The sequence below is a fragment of the Pseudorca crassidens genome, chromosome 1 (assembly GCF_039906515.1).
Source record: "Pseudorca crassidens isolate mPseCra1 chromosome 1, mPseCra1.hap1, whole genome shotgun sequence".
NCBI classification, from domain to species: Eukaryota; Metazoa; Chordata; class Mammalia; order Artiodactyla; family Delphinidae; genus Pseudorca; species Pseudorca crassidens.
In genome coordinates this window covers 113219673-113240274 of record NC_090296.1, presented here as the reverse complement: position 1 = coordinate 113240274, position 20602 = coordinate 113219673, and the positions used below count along the sequence as shown (strand labels likewise).

General features: G+C 39.4%; 1 protein-coding gene across 9 annotated transcripts in view; it reads left to right on the top strand.

The window, feature by feature from the left end:
• Positions 1–20602, top strand: part of SPG21 (SPG21 abhydrolase domain containing, maspardin) — a 111578-nt gene that overhangs the window by 12999 nt on the left and 77977 nt on the right. For 7 of the 9 annotated variants that reach the window (XM_067750386.1, XM_067750358.1, XM_067750377.1 and 4 more), the window contains 4 exons: positions 12505–12585; positions 13475–13620; positions 15605–15713; positions 16392–16499. In XM_067750386.1, coding sequence (XP_067606487.1) covers positions 12505–12585; positions 13475–13620; positions 15605–15713; positions 16392–16499 — 444 coding nt within the window. The remainder of the gene's footprint in view (positions 1–12504; positions 12586–13474; positions 13621–15604; positions 15714–16391; positions 16500–20602) is intronic. The other 2 variants (XM_067750401.1, XM_067750349.1) reach the window with 1 other exon arrangement.

The following is a 20602-nucleotide window of genomic DNA, read 5'->3' as shown; positions in this document are numbered from 1 at the left end:
TGAACATTTTGGTACATGACTCTTTTTTTTTTTTTTTTTAACTTAAAAGTTTAATCATATCAGGTTATTTTCCCTGTTGACAAATTTCATAACAGAAACAATATGCATTTATTGACTTTCAATAGCCCTAGGTACAATGAAAGTATTGTGCTTAATGTTGATGTCTCTAAAGACAGGTCTGTATTAATTAAGACCACAAGCTTAAGCTAGCTCTAATACCAAATATTAATTCAATATTAAATATTTCCCAGATCACACGAACCTGAAATGTATTCTAGTGAGCTTCTTTTATATTTCTGAGAATGTATATAAGCACTCAATTTCTTTTAAGCAAATTAAATACAGCTCATTTACAAGTTAATTTTTTTTTTTATATATATACATATGTTCCCATATCTCTTCCCGCTTGCGTCTCCCTCCCTCCCACCCTCCCTATCCCACCCCTCCAGGCGGTCACAAAGCACCGAGCCGATCTCCCTGTGCTATGCGGCTGCTTCCCACTAGCTATCTACCTTACGTTTGGTAGTGTATATATGTCCATGCCTCTCTCTCGCTTTATCACAGCTCACCCTTCCCCCGCCCCATAGCCTCAAGTCCATTCTCTAGTAAGTCTGTGTCTTTATTCCTGTTTCACCCCTAGGTTTTTCATGACATTTTTTTTTCTTAAATTCCATATATATGTGTTAGCATATGGTATTTGTCTCTCTCTTTCTGACTTACTTCACTCTGTATGACAGACTCTAGGTCTATCCACCTCATTACAAATAGCTCAATTTCGTTTCTTTTTATGGCTGAGTAATATTCCATTGTATATATGTGCCACTTCTTCTTTATCCATTCGTCCAATGATGGACACTTAGGTTGTTTCCATCTCTGGGCTATTGTAAATAGAGCTGCAATGAACATTTTGGTACATGACTGTTTTTGAATTATGGTTTTCTCAGTGTATATGCCCAGTAGTAGGATTGCTGGGTCATATGGTAGTTCTATTTGTAGTTTTTTAAGGAACCTCCATACTGTTCTCCACAGTGGCTGTATCAATTTACATTCCCACCAACAGTGTAAGAGGGTTCCCTTTTCTCCACACCCTCTCCAGCATTTATTGTTTGTAGATTTTTTGATGATGGCCATTCTGACTGGTGTGAGATGATATCTCATTGTAGTTTTGATTTGCATTTCTCTAATGATTAGTGATGTTGAGCATTCTTTCATGTGTTTGTTGGCAGTCTGTATATCTTCTTTGGAGAAATGTCTATTTAGGTCTTCTGCCCATTTTTGGATTGGGTTGTTTGTTTTTTTGTTATTAAGCTGCATGAGCTGCTTATAAATTTTGGAGATTAATCCTTTGTCAGTTGCTTCATTTGCAAATATTTTCTCCCATTCTGAGGGTTGTCTTTTGGTCTTGTTTATGGTTTCCTTTGCTGTGCAAAAGCTTTGAAGTTTCATTAGGTCCCATTTGTTTACTTTTGTTTTTATTTCCATTTCTCTAGGAGGTGGGTCAAAAAGGACCTTGCTGTGTTTATGTCATAGAGTGTCCTGCCTATGTTTTCCTCTAAGAGTTTGATAGTTTCTGGCCTTACATTTAGGTCTTTAATCCCTTTTGAGCTTATTTTTGTGTATGGTGTTAGGGAGTGATCTAATCTCATACTTTTACATGTAGCTGTCCAGTTTTCCCAGCACCACTTATTGAATAGGCTGTCCTTTCTCCACTGTACATTCCTGCCTCCTTTGTCAAAGATAAGGTGACCATATGTGCGTGGGTTTATCTCTGGGCTTTCCATCCTGTTCCATTGATCTATCTTTCTGTTTTTGTGCCAGTACCATACTGTCTTGATTACTGTAGCTTTGTAGTATAGTCTGAAGTCAGGGAGCCTGATTCCTCCAGCTCCGTTTTTCGTTCTCAAGATTGCTTTGGCTATTCGGGGTCTTTTGTGTTTCCATACAAAGTGTGAAATTTTTTGTTGTAGTTCTGTGAAAAATGCCAGTGGTAGTTTGATAGGGATTGCATTGAATCTATACATTGCTTTGGGTAGTAGAGTCATTTTCACAATGTTGATTCTTCCAATCCAAGAACATGGTATATCTCGCCATCTATTTGTATCATCTTTAATTTCTTTCATCAGTGTCTTATAATTTTCTGCATACAGGTCTTTTGTCTCCTTAGGTAGGTTTATTCCTAGATATTTTATTCTTTTTGTTAAAATGGTAAATGGGAGTGTTTTCTTGATTTCACTTTCAGATTTTTCATCCTTAGTGTATAGGAATGCCAGAGATTTCTGTGCATTAATTTTGTATCCTGCTACTTCACCAAATTCATTGATTAGCTCTAGTAGTTTTCTGGTAGCATCTTTAGGATTCTCTATGTATAGTATCATGTCATCTGCAAACAGTGACAGCTTTACTTCTTCTTTTCCGATTTGGATTCCTTTTATTTCCTTTTCTTCTCTGATTGCTGTGGCTAAAACTTCCAAAACTATGTTGAATAAGAGTGGTGAGAGTGGGCAACCTTGTCTTGTTCCTGATCTTAGTGGAAATGCTTTCAGTTTTTCACCATTGAGGATGATGTTGGCTGTGGGTTTGTCATATATGGCCTTTATTATGTTGAGGAAAGTTCCCTCTATGCCTACTTTCTGCAGGGTTTTTATCATAAATGGGTGTTGAATTTTGTCAAAAGCTTTCTCTGCATCTATTGAGATGATCATATGGTTTTTCTCCTTCAATTTGTTAATATGGTGTGTCACGTTGATTGATTTGCATATATTGAAGAATCCTTGCATTCCTGGAATAAACCCCACTTGATCATGGTGTATGATCCTTTTAATGTGCTGTTGGATTCTGTTCGCTAGTATTTTGTTGAGGATTTTTGCATCTATGTTCATCAGTGATATTGGCCTGTAGTTTTCTTTCTTTGTGACATCCTTGTCTGGTTTTGGTATCAAGGTGATGGTGGCCTCGTAGAATGAGTTTGGGAGTGTTCCTCCCTCTGCTATATTTTGGAAGAGTTTGAGAAGGATAGGTGATAGCTCTTCTCTAAATGTTTGATAGAATTCGCCTGTGAAGGCATCTGGTCCTGGGCTTTTGCTTGTTGGAAGATTCTTAATCACAGTTTCAATTTCAGTGCTTGTGTTTGGTCTGTTCATATTTTCTATTTCTTCCTGATTCAGTCTTGGCAAGTTGTGCCTTTCTAAGAATGTGTCCATTTCTTCCAGGTTGTCCATTTTATTGGCATAGAGTTGCTTGTAGTAATCTCTCATGATCTTTTGTATTTCTGCAGTGTCAGTTGTTACTTCTCCTTTTTCATTTCTAATTCTATTGATTTGAGTCTTCTCCCTTTTATTCTTGATGAGTCTGGCTAATGGTTTATCAATTTTGTTTATCCTTTCAAAGAACCAGCTTTTAGTTTTATTGATCTTTGCTATCGTTTCCGTCATTTCTTTTTCATTTATTTCTGATCTGATTTTTATGATTTCTTTCCTTCTGCTAACTTTGGGGTTTTGTTTGTTCTTCTTTCTCTAATTGCTTTAGGTGCAAGGTTAGGTTGTTTATTCGAGATGTTTCCTGTTTCTTGAGGTAGGATTGTATTGCTATAAACTTCCCTCTTAGAACTGCTTTTGCTGCATCCCATAGATTTTGAGTTGTGTCTCCATTGTCATTTGTTTCTAGGTATTTTTTTATTTCCTCTTTGATTTCTTCAGTGATCACTTCGTTATTAAGTAGTGTGTTGTTTAGCCTCCATGTGTTTGTATTTTTTACAGATCTTTTCCTGTAATTGATATCTAGTCTCATAGCGTTGTGGTTGGAAAAGATACTTGATACAATTTCAATTTTCTTAAATTTACCAAGGCTTGATTTGTGACCCAAGATATGATCTATTCTGGAGAATGTTCCATGAGCACTTGAGAAAAATGTGTATTCTGTTGTTTTTGGATGGAATGTCCTATAAATATCAATTAACTCCATCTCGTTTAATGTATCATTTAAAGTTTGTGTTTCCTTATTTATTTTCATTTTGGATGATCTGTCCATTGGTGAAAGTGGGGTGTTAAAGTCCCCTACTATGAATGTGTTACTGTCGATTTCCCCTTTTATGGCTCTCAGTATTTGCCTTATGTATTGAGGTGCTCCTATGTTGGGTGCATAAATATTTACAATTGTTATATCTTCTTCTTGGATCGATCCCTTGATCATTATGTAGTGTCCTTCTTTGTCTCTTCTAATAGTCTTTGTTTTAAAGTCTATTTTGTCTGATATGAGAATTGCTACTCCAGCTTTCTTTTGGTTTCCATTTGCATGAAATACCTTTTTCCATCCCCTTACTTTCAGTCTGTATGTGTCTCTAGGTCTGAACTGGGTCTCTTGTAGACAGCAAATATATGCATCTTGTTTTTGTATCCATTCAGCCAGTCTGTGTCTTTTGGTGGGAGCATTTAGTCCATTTACATTTAAGGTAATTATCGATATGTGTGTTCCCATTCCCATTTTCTTAATTGTTTTGGGTTCGTTATTGTAGGTCTTTTCCTTCTTTTGTGATTCTTGCCTAGAGAAGTTCCTTTAGCAGTTGTTGTAGAGCTGGTTTGGTGGTGCTGAACTCTCTCAGCTTTTGCTTGTCTGTAAAGGTTTTAATTTCTCCATCAGATCTGAATGAGATCCTTGCTGGGTACAGTAATCTTGGTTGCAGGTTTTTCTCCTTCAACACTTTCTATATGTCATGCCACTCCCTTCTGGCTTGCAGAGTTTCTGCTGAAAGATCAGCTGTTAACCTTATGGGGATTCCCTTGTGTGTTATTTGTTGTTTTTCCCTTGCTGCTTTTAGTATGTTTTCTTTGTATTTAATTTTTGACAGTTTGATTAATATGTGTCTTGGCGTATTTCTCCTTGGATTTATCCTGTATGGGACTCTCTGTGCTTCCTGGACTTGATTAACTATTTCCTTTCCCATATTAGGGAACTTTTCAACTATAATCTCTTCAAATATTTTCTCAGTCCCTTTCTTTTTCTCTTCTTCTTCTGGAACCCCTATAATTCGAATGTTGGTGCGTTTAATGTTGTCCCAGACGTCTCTGAGACTGTCCTCAGTTCTTTTCATTCTTTTTTCTTTATTCTGCTCTGCAGTAGTTATTTCCACTATTTTATCTTCCAGGTCACTTATCCGTTCTTCTGCCTCAGTTATTCTGCTATTGATCCCATCTAGAGTATTTTTCATTTCATTTATTGTGTTGTTCATCATTGTTTGTTTCATCTTTAGTTCTTCTAGGTCCTTGTTAACTGATTCTTGCATTTTGTCTATTCTATTTCCAAGATTTTGGATCATCTTTACTATCATTATTCTGAATTCTTTTTCAGGTAGACTGCCTATTTCCTCTTCATTTGTTAGGTCTGGTGGGTTTTTATCTTGCTCCTTCATCTGCTGTGTGTTTTTCTGTCTTTTCATTTTGCTTATCTTACTGTGTTTGGGGTCTCCTTTTTGCAGGCTGAAGGTTCGTAGTTCCTGTTGTTTTTGGTGTCTGTCCCCAGTGGCTAAGGTTGGTTCAGTGGGTTGTGTAGGCTTCCTGGTGGAGGGTACTAGTGCCTGTGTTCTGGTGGATGAGGCTGGATCTTGACTTTCTGGTGGGCAGGTCCACGTCTGGTGGTGTGTTTTGAGGTGTCTGTAGACTTACGATTTGGGCAGCCTCTCTGCTAATGGGTGGGGTTGTGTTCCTGTCTTGCTAGTTGTTTGGCATAGGATGTCCAGCACTGTAGCTTGCTGGTCGTTGAGTGAAGCTGGGTGCTGGCGTTGAGATGGAGATCTCTGGGAGATTTTCGCTGTTTGATATTATGTGCAGCTGGGAGGCCTCTTGTGGACCAGTGTCCTGAAGTTGGCTCTCCCACCTCAGAGGCTCAGCACTCACTCCTGGCTGCAGCACCAAGAGCCTTTCATCCACAGGGCTCCTTAATTTGGGATGATTTGTTGTCTATTCATGTATTCCACAGATGCAGGGTACATCAAGTTGATTGTGGAGCTTTAATCCGCTGCTTCTGAGGCTGCTGGGAGAGATTTCCCTTTCTCTTCTTTGTTCTCACAGCTCCCAGGGGCTCAGCTTTGGATTTGGCCCCGCCTGTGCGTGTAGGTCGCCGGAGGGCGTCTGTTCTTTGCTCAGACAGGACGGGGTTAAAGGAGCCGCTGATTTGGAGGCTCTGGCTCACTCAGGCCGGGGTGGGGGTGGGGGGGTAGGGAGGGTCACGGAGTGTGGGGCGGGCCTGCGGCGGCAGAGGCCAGCATGACATTGCTAGCCTGAGGTGTGCCGTGCGTTCTCCCGGGGGAGTTGTCCCTGGATCCCGGGACCCTGGCAGTGGCGGGCTGCACAGGCTTCCCAGAAGGGGGTGTGGACACTGACCTGCGTTCGCACACAGGCTTCTTGGTGGCGGCGCAGCGGCCTTAGCGCCTCATGTCTGTCTCTGGGCTCCGCACTTTTAGCCGCGAGCCGCCCGTCTCTGGAGCTCTCTTAAGCAGCGTTCTTAATCCCCTCTCCTCGTGCACCAGGAAACAAAGAGGGAAGAAAAAGTCTCCTGCCTCTTCGGCAGGTCCAGACTTTTCCCCGGACTCCCTCCTGGCTAGCCGCGGTGAACTAACGCCCTGCAGGCTGTGTTCACGCCACCAACCTCAGTCCTTTCCCGGCGCTCCGACAGAAGCCGGAGCCTCAGCTCCCAGCCCCGCCCGCCCCGGCGGGCGAGCAGACAAGCCTCTCGGCTGGTGAGTGCCGGTCGGCCCGATCCTCTGCATTGGAATCTCTCCGCTTTGCCCTCTGCACCCCTGTTACTGTGCTCTCCTCCGCGGCTCCCAAGCTCCCCCACTCCGCCACCCAAAGTCTCCGCCCGCGAAGGGGCCTCCCAGTGTGCGGACACCTTTCCTCCTTCACAGCTCTCCCGCTGGTGCAGGACCCGTCCCTATCCCTTTGTCTCTGTTTATTTTTTTCTTTTGCCCTAACCACATACGTGGGGGCTTCCTTGCCTTTTGGGAGGTCTGAGGTCTTCTGCCAGCATTCAGTAGGTGCTCCGTGGGAGTTGTTCCACGCGTAGATGTATTTCTGGTGTATCTGTGGGGAGGAAGGTGATCTCCGCGTCTTACTCTTCCGCCATCTTCCCGGAAGTCGCATGACTCTTTTTGAATTATGGTTTTCTCAGGGTGTATGCCCAGTAGTGGGATTGCTGGGTCATATGGTAGTTCTATTTTTAGTTTTTTAAGGAACCTCCATACTGTTCTCCATAGTGGCTGTACCAATTCACATTCCCACCAGCAATGCAGAAGTGTTCCCTTTTCTCCACACCCTCTCCAGCATTTATTGTTTCTAGATTTTTTGATGATGGACATTCTGACTGGTGTGAGATGATATCTCATTGTAGTTTTGATTTGCATTTCCCTAATGATTAATGATGTTGAGCATTCTTTCATGTGTTTGTTGGCAGTCTGTATATCTTCTTTGGAGAAATGTCTATTTAGGTCTTCTGCCCATTTTTGGATTGGGTTGTTTGTTTTTTTGTTATTGAGCTGCATGAGCTGCTTGTAAATTTTGGAAATTAATCCTTTGTCAGTTGCTTCATTTGCAAATATTTTCTCCCATTCTGAGGGTTGTCTTTTGGTCTTGTTTATGGTTTCCTTTGCTGTGCAAAAGCTTTGAAGTTTCATTAGGTCCCATTTGTTTATTTTTGTTTTTATTTCCATTACTTTAGGAGGTGGGTCAAAAAGGATCTTGCTGTGATTTATGTCATAGAGTGTTCTGCCTATGTGCCTATGTTTTCCTCTAAGAGTTTGATAGTTTCTGGCCTTACATTTAGGTCTTTAATCCATTTTGAGCTTATTTTTGTGTATGGTGTTAGGGAGTGATCTAATCTCATACTTTTACATGTACCTGTCCAGTTTTCCCAGCACCCCTTATTGAAGAGGCTGTCCTTTTTCCACTGTACGTTCCTGCCTCCTTTATCAAAGATAAGGTGACCATATGTGCGTGGGTTTATCTCTGGTCTTTCTATCCTGTTCCATTGATCTATCTTTCTGTTTTTGTGCCAGTACCATACTGTCTTGATTACTGTAGCTTTGTAGTATAGTCTGAAGTCAGGGAGCCTGATTCCTCCAGCTCTGTTTTTCGTTCTCAAGATTGCTTTGGCTATTCGGGGTCTTTTGTGTTTCCATACAAATTGTGAAATTTTTTGTTGTAGTTTTGTGAAAATGCCAGTGGTAGTTTGATAGGGATTGCATTGAATCTGCAGATTGCTTTGTGTAGTAGAGTCATTTTCACAATGTTGATTCTTCCAATCCAAGAACATGGTATATCTCTCCCTCTATTTGTATCATCTTTAATTTGTTGGAAGTTTTTAAATCACTGTTTCAATTTCAGTACTTGTGATAGGTCTGTTCTTATTTTCTATTTCTTCCTGGTTCAGTCTTGGAAGATTGTACCTTTCTAAGAATTTGTCCACTTCTTCTAGGTTGTCCATTTTATTGGCATATAGTTGCTTGTAGTAGTGTGTTATTATCCTTAGTATTTCTGTGGTGTCCATTGTAACTTCTTTTTCATTGCTAATTTTATTGATTTGAGCCCTCTCCCTTTTTTTCTTGATGAGTCTGGCTAAAGGTTTATCAAGTTTTTTTATCCTTTCAAAGAACCAGCTTTTAGTTTCATTGATCTTTCCTATTGTTTTCTTCACCTCTATTTCATTTATTTCTGCTCTGATTTTTATGATTTCTTTCCTTATACTAACTTTGGGTTTTGTTTGTTTTTCATTCTCTAATTGCTTTAGGTGTAAGGTTAGGTTGTTTGAGATTTTTCTTGTTTCCTGAGGTCAGATTATATTGCTGTGAACTTCCCTCATAGAACTGCTTTTGCTGCATCCCATCAGTTTTGGATTATCGTGTTTTCATTTTCTTTTGTCTCTAGATATTTTTTGATTTCCTCTTTGATTTTTTCAGCAATCCATTGGTTGTTTAGTAACATATTGTTTAGCTTCCATGTGTTTGTGTTTTTCAGGTTTTTTTCTTGTAGTTGATTTCTAATCTCATAGCATTGTGGTTGGAGAAGATGCTTGATATGATTTTAGTTTTCTTAAATTTACCAAGGCTTGCTTTGTGGCCCAGCATGTAATCTGTCCTGGAGAATGGGACATATGCACTTGAGAAGAATGTATATTCTGCTTTCAGATGGAATGTTCTATAAATATCAATTAAGTTCATTTGCTCTAATGTGTCATTTAAGCCTTGTGTTTCCTTATTTGATTTTCTGTCTGGATGTTCTGTCCACTGATGTAAGTGGGGTGTTAAAGTCCCCTACTATTATTGTGTTACTGTTAATTTCTCCTTTTATGGCTGTTAGCATTTGCCTATATATTGAGGTGCTCCTGTCTTGGGTGCATATACATTTACAATTGTTATATCTTTTTCTTGGATTGATCCATTGATCATTATGCAGTGTCCTTCTTTGTCTCTTGTAACAGTCTTTATTTTAAAGTCTGTTTTGTCTGATATGAGAATTGCTACTCCAGCTTTCTTTTAATTTCCATTTGCATGGAATACCTTTTTCCATCCCCTCACTTTCAGTCTGTATGTGTCCCTATGTCTGAAGTGGGTCTCTTGTAGACAGCATATATATGGGTGTTGCTTTTGTATCCATTCAGCCAGTCTGTGTCTTTTGGTGGGAGCATTTAATCCATTTACATTTAAGGTAATTATCGATATGTATGCTCTTATTGCTGTTTTGTTAATTGTTTTGGATTTGTTTTTGTAGGTCTTTTTTCTTCCCTTCCTCTTTTGTTCTCTTCTCTTGTGATTTGATGACTATCTTTAGTGTTTTGTTTGGATTGCTGCTGCTTTTTTGTGTGTGTATCTATTGTAGATTTTTGGTTTGCAGTTACCATGAGGTTTTGTTATAGTAGTCTATATATACAAGATTGTTTTAAGTGCTGGTCTCCTAATTTCAAATGCATTTCTAACATCCTGTATTTGTACTCTCTTCTCACGATTGCTGGTGTTATCTATCTATCTGTTTGTTTATTTATTTATTTATTTTGGCTGTGCTGGGTCTTAGTTGCAGCACACGGGATCTTTGTTGCAGCATGTGAGATCTTTTAGTTGCGGCATGCAGAGTTCTTAGTTGCAGCATGTGGACTCTTAGTTGTGGCATGCTTAGTTGTGACATGCATGTGGGATCTAGTTCCCCCACTAAGGATCGAACCCGGGCCTCCTGCATTGGTAGCACAGAGCCTTACCCACTGGACCACCAGGGAAGTCCCATGATTGCTGGTTTTCATATCATATTTGTGTGTGGATGATTTCCTACCTTTACTGTATGTTTGCCTTTACTGGTGAACTTTCCCGTTTGTAATTTTCTTGTTTCTAGTTGTGGCCTTTCTTTTCCATCTAGAGAAGTTCCTTTAGCATTTGTTGTAAAGCAGGTTTGGTGGTGCTGAATTCTCTTAGCTTTTGCTTGTCCATAAAGCTTTTCATTTCTCCGTCGAATCTGAGTGGGAGTCTTGCTGGGTAGAGTATTCTGGGTTGCATCACTTTAAATATATTGTGCGACTCCCTTCTGGTCTGCAGAGTTTCTGCTGTAAAATCAGCTGATAACCATATGGGGAGTCCTTGTATATGATTTGTTGCTTTTAATATTTTGTCTTTAATTTTTATAAATTTGATTAATACATTTCTTGGTGTGTTCCTCCTTGGGTTTATCCTATATGGAACTCTCTGGATTTGAGTGTTTCCTTTCCCATGTTAGGGAAGTTTTTGGCTATTATCTCTGCAAATATTTTTTCAGGCCCTTTCTCTCCCTCTTCTTCTGGGACCCCTATAATGTGAATGTTGGTGTGTTTAATGTTGTCCCAGAGGTCTCTCAGACTGTCCTCATTTCTTTTCATTCTTTTGTCTTTATTCTGTTCTGCAGCAGTGATTTCCACCAACCTGTCTTACAACTCACTTATTCGTTCTTTTATCTCATTTATTCTGCTATCAATTCCTTCTATTCTATTTTTCATTTCAGTTGTATTGTTCATCTCTGTTTGTTTGTTCTTTAAAGCTTCTAGCTCTTTCTTAAACATTTCTTGTATCTTCTCGATCTGTGCCTCCATTCTTTTACCAAGATCTTAGATCATCTTTACTATCATTACTCTGAATTCTTTTTCAGGTAGCTTGCCTATCTCCACTTCACTTAGTTGTTCTTCTGGGGTTTTGTCTTGTTCTTTCATCTGGAACATATTTCTCTGCATCTCATTTTGTCTAATTTTCTGTGTTTGTGGTCTCTGTTCCTCAGGTGTCTCGTTATGGCTTCTTTGTCTTTGGGTATAGAATATCTTTTTTGGTAGGCTCAAGTTTTTTTTGTCAGCAGTTAGTTGTGATTTTGGTGTTTTCATAAGAGGAGGTGAGCTCAAGTCCTTCTCCACCATCTTGTCTCCAGTTTTTTTTTTTCCCTTTGTGCTTCCAGTCTCACTTGCTCATAGAGTCCTGCATGCAGAGGCCTTCCACCTGGTACTTCAAGCCAGAGTTTCTAGTGTGAAATGGCTGTGCTTGACACCTCAGCTCTGCTACACTCCGTAAGGCACAGAGATTTTTAAATTAAAGGATTCATAAAAATGTCATCTCCTTTCTTTTAGGCTGTCATCTGACTCAAATTCTCAAATTTGCAGCTAGGAGAGTCTGTTCTCCATCCTGCTTCAGAAAAGTGGAATCCTATCCACAAGTGGAATTTTAGTAGTAAAAGTAACATATTACATCATATCTGAAATTATCCCATAATTTACATGGCAGTATCTATCCCAGTGATATGTCAATGGCAAAATGAATCTAAGTGCTTAAAATAGCAAGCCTTTAAGATGGGTTTTACACGTATTAAAGAGAGGGGAACTCTTAGGTGACAAGCCTGAGCCTCCTAGAAAGGAATTAATGACTTGTGTTTCTTTTTCTTCATTATTGTCAACATTAATAGGTTACTTAGGGTCAAGCATCTGAAATTTTTGGTCACAAACAAAAGTACTACAAGAAATCAGTTAGAATGACTAAGTCATTAAAAGTAGAGGAACAATTTTATTGAATACTGCCTTAAAGAAATGCTACCAAAAAGAGAGGAAACTCTCCTTAGAACAGATTTTATTTCTAGTTCTCCTGAGCCATAATTCAGAACGAAATTGGTTTAAAGGGGAAAAAGAATTTCTTCATTTGAATGGGTTCTGCTCTGTTCATCCTTGAACCTCAGAGTTTCTTAGCTATTTGGAAAGGAAATTGATGTGACTTAAAATTGTGTACATAATATCACTAAAGTGTGCTTTTTTTATTTTTATTTTTTAAGTTCTATTAGATAAAATGTGAATTTTGAAGTTTAGGATAAGATGAGAGCTTATTTTCCACATATTTTGAATGAGGAGCAGAGATTAAGCAAATGAGAAATGCTATTATGAAAGTCCTGAATTTTTCATATATATATGAGTTGTATTTTACCTCTGCAGTTTTTAAAATAAATTTTAAATTTATTGTTATTATTCTAGTTGCAGTATCCAGTTTATTGGGACCATCTTGAATTCTGTGATGGATTCAGAAAACTTTTAGACCATTTACAGTTGGATAAAGTGAGTCCCTTGAAACTAATTACTCACATGTGATCTTAATGCAACATTTATTGATACATTGTTAAGTCTGGTGTTGTCTTTTATTTTTTAATAACAGCTCTTTTGAGATAGAATTCACATACTGTACAGTTTACCCTTTTAAAGTGTAGAATTCACCGTTTTTTAATATATTCACAGTATGTACAACCATCACCACAGTCAATTTCTGAGCATTTTTCCACCCCTAAAAGAAACCCCATACTTAGCAGTCACTCCCCACCCTTCCTCCCTGGAGCCCTGTTTCTATGGATTTGCCTATTTTGGATATTTTATGTAAATGGAATGATGTAATCTGTGGTCTTTTGTGACTGGCTTTTTTCACTTAGCATAACACTTTCAGGGTTCATCAGTGTTGCAGATTATATCACTATTTCATTCCTTTTTATTGTCAAATAATATCCCATTGTATGGATATAACACATTTTATTTATCCATTCATCATTTGGTTTGTTTCCATTGGTTAGGTATTATGAGTAATGTTGCTATGAACATTCTTATACAAGTTTTTGTGTAGACAGATGTTTTCAGTTCTCTTGGGTACGTGTCTAGGAGTGGAATTACCGAATCATAGTTTTCTGAAACAGAAATGACAAAGTAGTTTAATTTTCTAATGTAATCTATGAATAATATTTTTTAACTTGTGTAATTTATATGCACAGTTGTATTTCTTCTTGACAGGGTGTAGACATTGCATTTAAATACAGTATTTTCTAAACTTCTAACTGCTGTAAATATTTCAGTCTAATGACTGGTGATGACATTGTATTCTGTGGTTGGTGATAATTAAAACAATTTTTTTTGATACTTCAAGATCATTGTTTTTAGGATCCTTGTGTTTGTTTCCAATTAGGTTCATCTCTTTGGGGCTTCTCTGGGAGGCTTTTTGGCCCAGAAGTTTGCTGAATACACTCACAAATCTCCCAGAGTCCATTCTCTCATCCTCTGCAATTCCTTCAGTGACACTTCTATCTTTAACCAAACATGGACTGCAAACAGGTAAGAATGTAAACATTCAACCAACATTTTTTTATTTTCAGTGGAATTTTGAAAATGTTGGCTTTTGGTTTTTCAATGCATTAGGGAGGGAGAGGCCATCTATACTTGTGTCTTTTGAAACCACCCTGGCTTTTAAAATTAGAAACAATCACCTTTGGAAAAGAAAAGAATTGAAAGAGTTCTAAATTCAGTTGTTTCCACTACTCTAAATCATTGTCTAGCTTTATTTACTATATGTTCACATGCCTTTACAGTTTAGTGCATATGTAACTGATACTGTGTTCTGCTTGCTCCACTTAGTATTTTGTGTACACAGTCCTGTTGTAGTTTTTTAAGGCCTTTGGCTTCTCCCAATTTTTCATCATGTTCTACTGTAAATCTTTGTATAAATTACTTTTGTTCCTTCCCTTTCTGAGTTATTTTCTTGAGACATGTTCCCCAAAAGGGAGAGATTAGAGCATTTAGTCTGTCAGCAGATGTTCTGCACATCTTGACACTTTTACAACGTTAGTCTGCTTTTTAGAAAGATGGAAATGGTGGAATGCTTTGTGGGGCAACTAGTGGGGTACCTGTTTCCTCTGAGCCATCCCTTTATTGATTTTATCATTTTAATTAACTTGATAGATGTCTAATGGTACCTTAAAGCTGACTTCATGATATTTCTTTCATTGCTAGCAAGGCTAGGCTCTACCGCAGAAAGCAACCTAGTAACTAAACCTACCTGTGTGATCAGATTGGTTTTCATATAATGTTCTAGGTAAACATTGTTTTCATGGTTTTCACATCTACTCAACATTCACTCTGATTTTTAAAATATTTCTCCTGATATTTTCTCAGTTGTTTACTCAGCATTCGTGCAGCAATTTCTTGTATACATCAGACACAGATACTTCATGTCCAGATAATGCACTTAAGTCATTGATTATTTTTGATGATTTTTCATGTTTTAATTGTCAGAAGCCAAGACTTCCCCCACTTCGTTTGTGCTCTTGCCTATCAGCTACTTTTTATCAAATGTCTGAGTGCTTACCGTGTGCCACACAGAGGCTGCAGGGGCAAACAGAGCCAAGAGGATGCGCCCTCTACAGAGCACACCTAGGCAGCATCACCTTTAGAAGATAAGGAGCTGTGGGGTAGAGAACTTAGAAAGATCACTGAAGGTGACTGGAAGATGGCTGTCTGGTCCTTGTGAGGGAAGCCCACTGAGAATATGCATCAGAAGGTGGTCTGCACGTGTTTTGTGGTTTTTTGTTTTGTTTTGTTTTGTTTTTCGGCTGCGGCCTGTGGGATCTTAGTTCCCCAACCAGGGATCGAACCCATGTGCCCTGCATTGGAAGCATGGAGTCTTAACCATTGGACCACCAGGGAAGTCCCTGGTCTACACCTTTTATAAGTCATTTTCAGCATAGGGTAGAGAAATTCATGTTTACCCTGTATAATGGCTCTCAGTGTAATTAGTGGAGTAAATACTAATGACAGATCACATATAGAAATACATAAAGATTGAATTGCCTTGAATTAGCCCAATTGAACCCAGTAGTAGCAATAGGCGGTATAATAACTCTGATTTTCCTATTTTGAAATCTATCTTTAATCAAAAGGTGATATAAACCTTAAGGCTGATATGGTAAGTGTTCAGTTTACCGCAAATAGGTTAGCCATTGGAATAAGACCAAATAGAAAATAACATCTTGGAATCATCAGAATGTCTACCTCTGTAAAGGCATTTTTGAAATATTGCTTATAATTATTCCAAATCCCCCAAAGTTGGATCATATTAAACCATAACTCGGAGCTTGAGAAAATGTATACAAAAACTAGGTGCTTCAAAACTAGCTCTTTAAAGGGAAGGGACTAGGTTTTTTTTAATCTCTAGGTCCCAAGTACCTAGCTAATACGAAGCTTCAGTGTTGAATGAATATTTGCCATTTATGTGTAGTCTTGGAAATTTAAATTATCAGGTCTTTTTTTTTTTTTTTAACAGCTTTTGGCTGATGCCGTCATTTATGCTCAAAAAAATCGTTCTTGGAAACTTTTCATCTGGCCCAGTGGACCCTATGATGGCTGATGCCATTGATTTCATGGTGGACAGGGTAAGGATCATGACCTTGGGGTGGGGACACCTTGTACTCGGAATTTTCATGTCTGCTTGGTTCCTGAAGAAATACCTGTCTCACTGTGTACCAGAGGTATTTGTTAAGCATTCTTCCATATTAACTTTACTACATCCAGACAGATATTCCTGCTGCTGAGTAATTCATCAGAATCACTTGGGGGAGCTTTTAAAAATACAGATTCTAAGGCCTCACACCAGACCATTGAACTAGAATCCCTGGCCGAGGGCGCTGGGTATCTGTGTTTTTACCTCACCCCTCCTCTTCCACCTCCCCAGGTAAGTGTGATGGAGCAGGTCTGTGGACTTGCATTTAGGGACTACTGGGATAGACGTTTTTCTTTGGAGGCCTCTACTTAAATGTCTCCCTGTCCTCTTGGAGCTGCTGGTATTGGCTTGGCGCCCACAGGCACCTGGTGGAAGCGTCGGCTCAGGCTGAGGGCTGTGGAAGGCCAGGTGCCCAAAATAGAAAAATGTCACCACTTGCAAGGCCCAGTTATGGTCTCAAATACACTGTGTTTCCTCAGTGGTGACCATACTGGCCCCACCACACATAATACCACCTTTCTAAGCACAGACATTATCTGTGGATTTAATGTAAATGTACAAAACAAAATTAATTTTTTAAAAATTCACCTTTGTTTGTTTCTTTCTGCAGCTGGAAAGTTTGGGGCAGAGTGAACTGGCTTCAAGACTTACCCTGAATTGTCAAAATTCTTATGTGGAACCTCATAAAATTCGGGACATCCCTGTAACCATCATGGACGTAAGTTTTCTTTTAAGTAAAATAGATGCTTTGCCTTTTCTATAGGTATATGTCAAGATCCACCTTGTAATTATTTTATGATTTTTCAGTGTGCCTCTTCAAATACTGCCTTGGATTTTCTTTATTTTTACCCCCCAGCTTTTTCAAATCCAAAATAATCTTTTATTGCTTATCCTGTATTTTTCCTGGCAGGAATAACACCATTGAAATCAAAGTAAATTTAAACAAACATGGTAGTCCTGACCCATTTTGGTTTGCTTTGCTATTCTCATCAACAGATATTGCTCTTTAGCCGAAATTACAAATCTGGGCAGTAAAGTGAAGGTGCCTCGTGAGTGCAGAGAATCAAGAATTCCATAAAGTCTAACACAAAAACTTGCTTCTTATATATTTTTTAATTGTAGTGAAATATACATAACAAAATTCACCATTTAAATCACTTTTAAGTGTACAGAGCAGTGACATTAAATACATTTACAGTGTGGTCCAACTGCCACTGTTATCTATCTCCAGAACTTTCCATCATCCCAAACTGAAACTCTGTACCCATTAAACAATAATTCCCCATTCCCCCCCCAATCCCTACTACTAACCTTTATCTTACTTCTTTTCTCTATGACTTTGCCTATTCTAGATACCTCATACAAGTGGAATCATATAATTATCTTTTTGTATCTGGCTTGTTTCACTTACTTAGCATAATGTTTTCAAGGTTCATCCATGTTACAGTATCATTCCCTTTTAAGGTTGAATTATACTCCATTGTACGTATATACCACCTTTTGTTTATCTTCTCATCTACTGACACATTTGAGTTGTTTCCACCTTTTGGCTATTGTGAACATTGGTGTACAAATACCCATTTGAGTTCCTGCTTTCAATCCTTTTGGGTAGTGCATACCTAGAAGTAGAATTGCTGAAATGTTTGGTAATTCTATATTTAACTTTTTGAGGAACTGCCTTATTGTCTTCCACAGGGGCTGTACCATTTTACATTCCCACTAGCAATGCATAAGGTTTCCAATTTTTCCATATCCTCTCCAGCACTTGTTATTTTCTGTTTTTCTTGGTAGTAGTAGCCACCCTAATGGATGTGAAGTGGTATCTCACTGTGGCTTTGACTTTTTATTTTAATCACATAACTGTTCTGTCTCATAATGGATTTATTCCTAAGTGCAAGTAACATGGTATGTTTAAGAACTGATTTTTATCAGGAAATTATCCATTACAAACATGTACAAGAACTTATCATTCTCCACTATAATTCCAACATTTACCATGACACAGAGCAGGCTTTTCAGTACTCTCAGTGAAATATATGGTCCTCACAGGGCATTTGCTCTGCCTGCCCTTTCAAAGTTATGTTCACAACTTAGGTACATAGTCACTTAAAACTGTCTACAAGTTTTAGCAAGGTGGAGATGCACCTATTTTTATTTTCATGGGTTCTTTTGTTTCTTTTAAATTACTTTGAATAATTTTTTGCACGTGCATAAACATAAATTTGTATGAATACTGAAAGATTCTAGAGTCATATATTCCAAACTTCTAACAGTGGCTCCCCCAGAAAAGGGTTTGGACTTCTTATCTTATACTATAAAAAAATTTTTTTGAATTCTTTTTCACTGGGTATATGCTACTTATATAACTGTTTTAATTTTTTTAATAAAATTTTCTTTTTTCTCTTTTTTTTATAAATTTATTTATTTATGGCTGCACTGAATCTTCATTGTTGTGCCCGGGCCTAGCTGTGGCAAGCGGGGGCTACTCTTTGTTGCGGTGCGCGGGCTTCTCATCGCAGTGGCTTCTCTTGTTGCGGAGCACAGGCTCAGTTTTTGGCGCATGGGCTTAGTTGCTCTGCGGCATGTGGGATGTTCCCAGGCCAGGGCATGAACCCATGTCCCTGCGTTGGCAGGCAAATTCTTAACCACTGCGCCACCAGGGAAGTCCCTTTTGGGGTTTCGTGATCTTTTTGAAATTAGTATTTTCAATGATTGTTCGTGGGACTTCCCTGGTGGCTCAATGGTTAAGAATCCGCCTGCCAATGCAGGGGACATGGGTTGGATCATTGGTCCGGGAAGATCCCAGCCCTGCGCCACAACTCCTGTGCCTGCGCTCTAGAGCCCGTGCTCCACAAGAGAAGCCACTGCAATGAGAAGCCACACACCACATCCCGCTCGCCGCAACTAGAGAAAGCCCACACACAGCAACGAAGACCCAACTCAGCCAGAAAAAAAAAAAGATTGCTATTAATATTCTGTTAATTTACTTATGTTTGAGGACAAAGGAAATTCATGGTAGAATTTTTTCCGCTAAACAGTGCAAGAGACATTTGGCAAAAAAATCTGTATTAATGTTTGACATTGGAGTTAGAGTCTAGAGCAAGAGGGCTCTAGAAGGGTTCAGCCATGTCTGTTGAAAGGAATGCGTGGCGGGTGGGGGGGTAAGTATTAGGGTAAGGGTTACGGAACGGGTACAGTTTAGGGTACAGGAAAGTGTACGAAAACGGGTTAGGGATAGGGTACGTGTTAAGGTACGGCTTAGTGTTAGGTTAAGGGTTACTGTTAGGGTACAGGTTAGGGTACAACAACGGGTTAGGTTTAGGGTATGTGTTAGGGTATGGGTTGGTGTTAGTGTACGGCTTAGGCTTAGGGTATGGGTTAGGGTTAGGGAACGGGTACGGTTTAGGTTACACGTTAGGGTACGACAACGGGTTAGGCTTAGGGTACATGTTAGGGTACCAATGTTAGGGTACCAACTAGTGTTAGGGTACGGGTTAGGATTAGGGTGCGGTTTGGGTAAGGGTTTTGGTTAGGGATAGGGAACGGGTACAGTTTAGGGTACAGGTTATTGCACGACAACAGGTTAGGGCTAGGGTACATGTTAGGGTATGGGTTAGTTTTAGTGTACAGGTTAGAATTAGGATAAGGGTTAGGGTACGACAACAGTTTAGGCGTAGGGTATGTGTTAGGGTAAGGATTAATGTTAGTGTACGGGTTAGGATTAGGGTACCATTAAGGTAAGGGTTAGGGTAAGGGTTAGGTACGGTTTAGGGTACAGGTTAGGGTACGACAATGGCTTAGGGTACCTGTTAGGGTACGGACTAGTGTTAGTGTACGGTTTAGGATTAGGGTACGGTTAAGGTAAGGGTTAGTGTACGGGTTATGGTTAGGGCTAGGGAACGGGTACGGTTTCGGTACAGGTAAGGGTACCAAAACATATTAGGGTTACAGTATGTCTTAGGATTAGGGTAAAGTTAGGGTACGTGTTAGGGTACATGTTAGTGTACGGATTAGGTTTAGGGTATGGGTTAGGTTTAGGTTTAAGGTTAGGGAACCAGTAAGGTTTAGGGTGCAGGTTAGGTTATGACAATGGGTTAGAGTTAGCGTACGTGTTAGGGTATGGGTTAGTGTACAAGTTAGGATAGGGGTATGGGTTAGCGTAAGGTTTTGGGTTCGGGTTAGGGTTCAGTTTGGGGTACAACAATGGGTTTGGGTTAGGGTCCGTGTTAGGATAAGGGTTATTAGTATTACTATATGGGTTAGGATTAGGGTACTGTTTAGGGTAAGGGTTAGGGAACAGGTACAGTTTAGGATACAGGTTAGGGTACAACAAAGGATTAGGGTTAGGGTACAGATTAGTGTTAGTGTACGGGTTATAATTAGGGAATGGGTGCGGTTTAGGGTACAGGTTAGTGTATGACAACGGGTAGGGTTAGGGTACGGGTTATTGTTAGTGTACGGATTAGGATTACGGTACAGGTTAGGTTAGGGTTAGGGAACGGTTACAGTTTAGCATGCAGGTTAGGATACGACAACGGGTTAGGGTTACTGTACGTGTTAGGGTATTCGTTAGTGTACGGGTTAGGATTAGGGTATGGGTTAGCGTAAGGTTTAGGATACAGTTTGGGGTACAATGGGTTTGGGTTAGGGTAAGGATTTGTATTAGCATATGGGTTAGGGTTAGGGTACTGGTTAGGGTAAGGTTAAGGTTAGGGAATGGATTAGTGTTATTGTACGGGTTAGGGTTAGGGAACGGGTATGGTTTAGGGTACAGGTTAGGGTACGACAACGGTTTAGGGTTAGAGTACATGTTAGGGTATG